Source organism: Diorhabda sublineata, unplaced genomic scaffold (genome assembly GCF_026230105.1).
Source record: "Diorhabda sublineata isolate icDioSubl1.1 unplaced genomic scaffold, icDioSubl1.1 Dsub_13, whole genome shotgun sequence".
NCBI lineage: Eukaryota > Metazoa > Arthropoda > Insecta > Coleoptera > Chrysomelidae > Diorhabda > Diorhabda sublineata.
Genome location: NW_026614056.1, coordinates 552,064 through 561,357, shown reverse-complemented (window position 1 = coordinate 561,357; position 9,294 = coordinate 552,064). Strand labels below are relative to the sequence as shown.

At 41.8% G+C, this 9,294-nt stretch overlaps 2 protein-coding genes across 2 annotated transcripts; both read left to right on the top strand.

The window, feature by feature from the left end:
• Nucleotides 1-5,176: 5,176 nt before the first annotated feature.
• On the top strand, nt 5,177-6,686 carry LOC130452034 (uncharacterized). Its single transcript, XM_056791386.1, has 2 exons — nt 5,177-6,457; nt 6,594-6,686. Exons 1-2 carry the CDS (start codon nt 5,177-5,179, stop codon nt 6,684-6,686), a joined length of 1,374 nt encoding a protein of 457 aa, XP_056647364.1.
• A 17-nt stretch (nt 6,687-6,703) lies between these two features.
• LOC130452033 (uncharacterized) lies at nt 6,704-8,680 on the top strand. The gene has a single exon (XM_056791385.1). The coding sequence runs from the start codon at nt 6,704-6,706 to the stop codon at nt 8,678-8,680; it is 1,977 nt and encodes a 658-aa protein (XP_056647363.1).
• Nucleotides 8,681-9,294: the final 614 nt, after the last annotated feature.

Here is a 9,294-nt window from a genome sequence, read left to right as displayed (position 1 = left end):
ACAAAAACGATTTTGTGGCATTGTGTCGAGCTAATGAAGAATTCCCTTCATTTTTTTCATTCCATTGCATTATACATCAACAACTTTTGTGTTCCAAAGTTTTAAACACGGAGAAAATTATGGGCATTGCAACAAAAATTGTGAATTCCATCCGTGCACGTGGCTTGCAACGGCGGTGGCGGCTCTTTCAGTTGCATTTGGAAGATAGTCACCTATCTGGCTCCTTTATCGGACCGTGCCCACCTCCAGACTCCAGGGGGTTTTAGTTTTAGGGATAGTACACCTTCCGACTTTTTATCTAAGTGGTAGACAAGTCTCTTCCTGTCTATCCAACTATCCCCTAACAACTGAATCGAACTTACGACAGACCTAGTTTCAGTCCTAGAACTATGGTCTTGTGCATATGTGGTAAAACTTTCGCCACTGATACAGGGCTTCAAACCCATTTAAGAAGGCTACGCTGCCGGGGTGCACCCCCGGCTGACGGCAATGTTTGCTCCGTATGGAAACAAACTTATAAGTCTTAAGCTGGAATGCGACAACACATGCGGAGAACACACCCCGTGGAGTACAATGAGGAGCTTGAGAATATCTACGAAAAGCCTAATGCCCCCGTTGAATTCGAGGATGAAGACTACATAGAAATGTCCAAACACGAACACGCCTATACTGGCCGTTTTATTAACATACATCTCCAGAGTATCTATTCTAACCGTACAATCGACTCAATCCAATATAGACGGAAACAGGATAGATACAAGGAACTCCTCGAATTCCTTAGAAAAGAAAACAACATCTAGGCCCTCGAACAACTTGAGAACGAAAACGCGCGGCCCCACGAGGAAGCAGAAGGTGAAGTAGTGGAGTTCTCTCTTCTTGAGAGTCCTAGAGATCGGAGCAGGGACTCGAGCTTTAAAGATCGTCAAAGTCTTAATCCGAATGCTGAGGAGTTCGTACCCATTGCGATAGAACACCAGCATAACACTATCTCTACGTTTTTATACAATTACTGGCACGCTAATGACGGATGGAACACTTATATGATAGCACTTTATTCCGTTACTCTCATTTCAACAACCTAGATCGCCATAGAGAGGGAGTGAAAAAAGAGGTGAATTAATATATTACTGCACTCTTCAACGAAGCAGGGACTGGGAAGCCCAAAACGAAGGCAAATTGAAACCGCAGGGCCCCAGTCTTTAATAACAGGAACCATGAGCGTTTTTATAAATACAATGTCGTCCAACGACGATATCGATCCGATCGAGCCGCTTTGGCGCGTGAAATCCTAGACGGGAAACCACTCTGGGGGGACGATGTACAACCTGACATTGCGTCAATAGAGTCCGAGTACAGGGGCATATTCGGAAGTCCCTCTCTCTTAGACAACAAACCAATCTTAGATCAGTAAGAGGAACATAAGCTGGACCAGCCAATTACAGAGTCAGATATCCTATGGGCCATTAACACATCAAAATCAGGGGCGGCTGGTCCAGACGCAGTGCGCCTGCTAGCTCTTAAAACGGCCCCTGTGAAGAGATTGGTTCTATTATATAATGTCATGTTTCTCTTTGGAGTTACTCCCGAGGTGTTTCTGGGCGTTACCGATACACGCCAACCAAAGAGGTTTCATGAAGATCAATGGTGTCCTGTTAAATAACATCTCACACCAAACGCTCATCAAGGAAAGAATACGTAGAGTTAAGCCATAAACATCTTGTCGTTAGACCTTTTTAAAGCCTTCGACACGGTATCGCAATGGTCCACCCTGCGAGCTCTGAACAGGTTCGGTATAGACGAGACAACATAAAGGTATATAATGGACTCCTACCTAAAATCTTATACCATAGTCTCTTCTGGCAACAAGAAAACAAGGAGAATTAACATCGATAGAGGCGTAAAGCAGGGAGACCCTTTATCGCCCTATCGTTTCAACTTAGTAGTGGACGAGTTGGTTTGCGAACTAGAGAATGGTGGGTCGGGCATACCTGTCTCAGATGACATGAAGGTGTCAGTACTAGCGTATGCGGATGACCTAGTGCTATTGGCAGAGTCTGTCAAGGGTGCCACTAAGCAGCTTAGAACTGTTACTGAGTTCTTTGCGAAGCGAGAGATGTCGATTAATCCGACAAAGAGTGTTGCCATATCGGTTAACGTCAACCGAGGCAACAAACACTCTTACGTGGTTACTCGGCCTCTGGGCGTTACCGATACACGCCAACCAAAGAGGTTTCATGAAGATCAATGGTGTCCTGCTGAATAACATCTTACACCAAACGCTCATCAAGGAAAGAAGACGTAGAGTTAAGCCATATAACATCTTGTCGTTAGACCTTTCTAAAGCCTTCGACACAGTATCGCAATGGTCCACCCTGCGAGCTCTGAACAGGTTCGGTATAGACGAGACAACAAAAATGTATATAATGGACTCCTACCTAAAATCTTATACCATACTCTCTGCTGGCAACAAGGAAACAAGGAGAATCAATATCGATAGAGGCGAAAAGCAGGGAGACCCTTTATCGCCCTATCTTTTCAACTTAGTAGTGGATTAGTAGGGCGAACTGGAGAATGGTGGGTCGGGCATACCTGTCTCAGATGACATGAAGGTGTCAGTACTAGCGTATACGGATGACCTAGTGCTATTGGCAGAGTCTGTCAAGAGTGCCACTAAGCAGCTTAGAAATGTTACTGAGTTCATTGCGAAGCGAGGGATGTCGATTAACCCGACAAAGAGTGTTGCCATATCGGTTAACGTCAACTGAGGCAACAAACTCTCTTACGTGGTTACTCGGCCTCTATTCGCGGCAGAGGGTCTGTTCATCCGCCAATTAACACCTCTGGATATGTTTAAGTACCTGGGCAGGCGGTATGGAGTCATGGGACAGACTCGATCCACCATTTCCGACCTCACAATCCAGCTCTATAGAATAAACAAAGTAGGACTTCAACCGGCACAGAAACCTAACATCGTTAAACACTTCTTGTTGCCGCGCATACAAAATCAATTACAAAGCGCCATAGTCACCAAGAAGACTTTAAAATCCGCTGATACAATCATTAGAGTATCCGTTAAAAGTTTCTTGGTCTGAACCGAACATGTGCGGATGCTTATCTGCATGCCTCTATAAGAGGTGGCGGCCTGGGTATAACTTGATTATCTCGTGCTCCAGATGGGTTCAAGAGATATACTGTGTGACATTGCCGTCAGCTAGGAAGTATCTAGTTCCCTTTCCCTAGCCGCTCTGAACAAGAGCGCCATTTATAGCGAGCCCTTGATTGGGACCTTGTATGTGACAGGCCACTTTGACTGCATGATGACAAGTGTTGAGAACTGGCTCTGTCGAGGTCCGTGCGGCTTGCCGCGGCGAAAAAACACATTTCTGATAGCCAAATGCCTCGTCATCTAATTAGTGACGCGCATGAATGGATTAACGAGATTCACACTGTCCCTACCCTACACACTTTATATCCGAACTCGGTAGAGAACGGACACGTTTGCTTCAGTGGCGTTAATCGACGGTGATCTCAAATATTCTTTATTTCATGCCGCGTGCACGTGACGAAGTGATGAACAGTGTTTTTATTGTATTGCGTGGTAAGTAAAAAGAAAAAAAAAAGAAAGAAACTTTATCTCAAATAATCTTTATTCCAAACCGTGTGCACGTGATAAAGTGATGAACATTTTTATTATTTTATGTTGTAAGTAAAAAGAAAAAAAAAAAAAAAAAAAAATTTTACCTCTATATTCTCGGCTCCAAACTGCGCGCACGTGTTAAAGTGCTGAACAGTATTTATATTATATTATATTATTTGTAAGTAAAAAAAAAACTTTTATCTCTTAAATATAAAAAATCGACTAAGAGAACACCAAAGCAAAAAAAAAGACAAGAAACTGACTCAGAAGAAGAAGAAGAGGAAGCAGGACAAACAAGACCACAACAGGAAACAAGTATGACAGATATAATGAAAAGGACGAAGACATTGACCAAAACAGTAGAACAGGCCATAACCAGAAGCTCACCAGAGTCGAAGGGAAAGATCAGCTTTACCAAAAAAGACCAACTGACTGTACGGGAAGCAATGACCGAAATGCAACAACTGGTTCATACACTCATAGCTGTTGCATATGACCAAGAAGTAACGATCAACAGACTAAAGACTAACACGGACAAAGACAAAAATAACGACAAACTAAACATGATCTTAAATAAAGTAAACGACCTAGAGAGCAGACTGAACAAAGTGTCAATCCCAACACCTCCACAACCTAAAGTCACCCACCAAAACCTCCCGACTCAACCCACAACAAGGACATACGCCTCGCTGGTTGCACAAGCACCACAACCACAGACTTGGAACTCCCCCCCGAAAACACCGAGAGTTTTCGAGACCCTGGTCAAAAACGACACAGAGGACCCTCAGAGAGCTCTCGATATTGTTAAAAAAATTGTCAAACCAACTGACATAGAGACCATAAGAAGAACTAAAACCGGAATAATCCTTATAAACAAAGACAAAGACACACAAACAAAAATAAAAGAAAAACTAGACAACAACACAAATCTAAAGACAAAAGCAATGACGACGCAACAGGACCCGATAGTACTCATCACAGGCGTACAAAAAGGAATAAAAGCCGAAGATCTACTTCAAGACATACTAAACGAGAACGAGGACTTACAACGACAATTCGGGAATAGAATTAAAACAGAGTGCAAGAGACTCGGAGGTAGACCATGTCGCAATCCCTACAAGGAAAATATACTGCTTCAGTGCCCAGCCGACATCTTCAGAGCCATTAAGACAAAAGGACACATATACATAGACCTGACGAAACTCTACACACAAGAACACATCCCGGTGACCCTATGCTTCAAATGCAGCAGATACGGACACTCGGCCAAATACTGCACTGACCAAAAATACACCTGTTACCGGTGCGGAGACGCACACGACCCAAAAACATGTACAACGACAGACGTTAATTGCCACAATTGCAGACTGCTTAGATTACCACAAACAAGACACGAAGCAAGAGACAGAAACTGCCCAATATACATAAAAAAACTGAACGAGACAAGACGCAACATTAACTACTAAAACACACACACACACACACACAAAACAAAAGACAAACTAGAAACTCACAAACACAAAACACACAACAACATAGATGACAATAAAATTTTTACAGCATAATAGCGGAAAGGGTAAAAGAGCGACAGACCAGCTGCTACAAACATGTAACGAACAAGACATCGACATAATCCTAATACAAGAGCCATTCCACGACATAAAGCCACCTCCTAACTACATAATAACGAGTCACAATAAACATAGCAAAACATGTACAATCACAAAGGCCGTGTACAAACCGATTACGATCACCTCTATGACTGACGAGAATACCACAACCATCCAAATACAATTACAAGACACAACAATACACATCATCAATATATACGACGAGCCAGGGGGCAATAGAAATAAAAGACTAGATAGACACAGAAGGAAAATAGAGGAAATAAAAAACCCCTTTATACTGGCAGGAGACTTCAACGCCAAAAACACCGGATGGGGAGGAGACATAAATGACGACAGAGGAGAGGACATAGTGGACTGGATAACTTCGAGAACTTACTTTATAAATAACACACATGACAGCCCACCGACATTTATTAGCAACAGAGGGAAAAGCTGGGTAGACTTGACTATTACAAAGGAAATAACCTTAACGGACTGGATCGTACATAACGAGGAGACACTCAGCGACCACGCATATATAACATACAACATAAGACAAAACATGAGATATGATCGACAAAAAACAAATAAGACAAAATATGACTTTAACAACACAGATAACGAGAAAATTAAAAGAATCACGGATAATCTTGACTGGACCCTGCTCTACGACGTAGAAAGTACAGCGCAAAAATACCAAAACAACTACGTTAAAATCATGGAAAACGGGCTAAAAAAAGGAAAAAGGAAAAAAAGAAAAAAAACTCAAATATGGTGGACCCAAGAGCTGACCAGACTAAGACAGAAAACGAACAAGAAACGAAAACAATATCAACAAGAACAAAACACAATAGAAAGAGCAACTAAACTAAACTTATACAGAGAACAAAGAAGAATATACAAAAAAGAGATAAAAAGAAATAAAATAAACTCACTACGCCAATTTCTCACCGACAATGACCCGGATAATCCATGGGAAACAGCATATAGAATACTAAGAGCAGGGACCACAACCGACTACTCACTCAAAACGATAGAAAAACAGGACGGAACGTGGATAACTACAAGAGAGGAGACAATAATGACTTTACACGAAATGTACTTCCCCCCAGACGACATACAAAACGACACCCCACTACAAACCGAAAAAAGAAAAAATATGACCAGAGACTTTACGACACCCGAAGACCCGATCTTTACAGAACAAGAGGTACAGTGGACAGTAGCAATAATGAAAAACAAAAAAGCGACATCAAATGACAATATACCAAAAGAAATAATAAACATAACAAACGAATACAACGTCAAAGAACTAACATCACTATATAACGCATGCCTACAAGAAGGACACTTTCCTAACATTTGGAAGACCGCAGACATGGTGTGGTTACCAAAAAAGAACGGCTCCAAAAGACCAATCTGCCTGCTACCAACACTAGGGAAAATTCTCGACAAAATGACAGCAAAAAGACTAACTTACTACCTAGAACAGACAAACAATATTGACGAGAGGCAATACGGTTTCAGAGAGGGACGGACAACCACAGAAGCCATTGACAAAATAATCACAAAAATAAGACACAACAAAGACCACAAAATACATACGTTGGTCATAACATTAGACATGAGCAACGCGTTTAACACAGCCTGGACACCACAAGTGGTAGACATACTAAGACAAAAAAATATACCACGAAACATCGCTAAACTATGCACCGACTTCCTTAAGCACAGACACATACGAACCGAAAACATAGAGACCGACACACACAGAGGATGCCCACAAGGCTCCAGCCTCGGACCGGCTCTCTGGAATCTAATTATGGAGGACTGGTTCAGGTACTTAGACGAGACAGGAGGACTAGACATAGACGACATGATTCAAGCCTTTGCGGACGACCAAATAATCCTACTGACGGGAACCTCACTAAACGTTCTAGAGCGGAAATGGAGGAGCATCTGGGCCGCTTGCACAAAATGGGCTGAAAACCAAAAACTGACTTACAACAAAGAGAAGACAGAAATTATGTTCATACCCTACAAAACAACGAGACAACCGAGACTAAAAATGGACGGACATACAGTACAAATTAAAGACAACATAGAATATTTAGGACTGACAATTGACACAGGACTGCTATTCTTGGACCACATCAAAAAAGTTAGAAAAAAAACCTCTGACATAGCGAGTAAACTGATAGCAGTCACGGGAAGAAAATGGGGACGAAAACCGTTAATACTTCGACACATATACGAACACGCAATAAAACCTATGGTACTTTACGCCTCAGAAATATGGGGACATAGATACAAAGACTCCAGAATAATTAGACAACTAAGAGCAACAGAAAGACCTTACTTACTAGCTATAACAAAAGCATACAGGACAACACCCACCTCGGCCTTGCATGTGCTTGCGGGGGTAACCCCCCTACAGGCGGACGCCGGGGCGAGATGGGAAACGTACATCAGACGAAAACCGCTACTAAACACGCTTCATACCTACACAACTGACAAACCACATCCGACCAGAAGACCACTACACCTACGTTTAACAGACGAGACACAAGAAGAACAAACTTCACAACTGCACATCTACACTGACGCTAGCAAAAAAGACGAGAGTTCAACCATAGGAATCTACATAAAAAACACCATACAAAAATATTATAAAATAAAGGTAACCACTACATGCGACATCAACACGCTCGAGATGTACGCTATATACATGGGAACAACAATACTACTCGAACTAGCGCAAAATACACCATCGACGGAAGTAACAATACATACAGACTCAAAGAACGCAATATACACACTACAACACATGAATACTAACACAAAAATCACAGCAAAACTGACAAAAAATATACAAGACCTTGAACAAACGGGAAAAACGATTACGATACAATACACAAACAGACAACGTCACGGAATGCAAATAGCAGATAGGTTAGCGAAAGAGGCGCACGAACAACCGGAACAGACAACTAAACTTTTCACCAAAAACATGTACAAACAAGAACGACATACCCTTGCAATGAGACATTGGCAACAGCTATGGGACAACGAAACAACAGGACGCAAAACCTATGAGTGGATAAAACACACAAAACATAAGTACGCAGACCTGAACTGGAAAACAATACAAGCACTTACCGGACACGGACATATCCAAACATATTACGAGCGTTTCAACTTACGAGAAACAGACGGTAACTGCACACACTGCCAGACTCCGGAGACTATACAACATGTAAGAAATGACTGCACAGAACACGACAGACTGCAAGCCAGAACCCTACTCACAACAAGACTCAGGACACTTGACATTCAATACCCGCCAACAGACATAGACATACACAACGAGACGATCGCCGTATGGCTGAACGAGTGGGCGCAACAGACCATTCATGACGACGAAACAAATTGAATAAAGCAGTATGACAACAAAACAAAAAAAAAAAAAAAATTCTATTCCCAGACTACAGATTGCGAAGAACGAACTATCGGGACCTGCCTGGACACACGACAAAAACAGACCAAAATATAGACAAAAGACAGAAAAGACTAGACTAACGAAAGTATATAAGTTTAAAAATAGTATATTGTTATATTTAGAAATAAGTTATTTAGCTTTAAGTATCGTATGTAAATTCTAAAATAGGACAAAGAAAAAGAAATTTGGGATCTTCTTCCCCGCTCATTTTTAGGAGTAGAGGAGATGGGATGGGTTCTCTTGACAGTGGTCTCGGTGGATTCTGGGCGGAAACTAGCCTTATGCCGCAAGGTAGGTGGGCCGTGGCACTGCGTAATATCACCACGGTGATGGATGCAGTGTCACAAACCTCGGTAACGTGTCCCTACCCACTTAACTTATAAACATTGATATAAATAATACATACAGACTCAAAGAACGCAATGTACTCACTACAACACATGAACACTAACACAAAAATCACAACAAAACTTACAAAAAATATACAAGACCTTGAACAAACGGGAAGAAGGATTACGATGCAATACACAAACAGACAACATCACGGA

What these genes read in the sequence shown, in the direction of transcription:
- LOC130452034 (XM_056791386.1), top strand. Translation starts at nt 5,177, where the DNA reads ATGACAATAAAATTTTTACAGCATAATAGCGGAAAGGGTAAAAGAGCG. An exon ending in CGATCTTTACAGAACAAGAG is followed by an intron (nt 6,458 to 6,593) that starts GTACAGTGGACA and finishes GCCTACAAGAAG; the next exon opens with GACACTTTCCTAACATTTGG.
- LOC130452033 (XM_056791385.1), top strand. Translation starts at nt 6,704, where the DNA reads ATGACAGCAAAAAGACTAACTTACTACCTAGAACAGACAAACAATATT.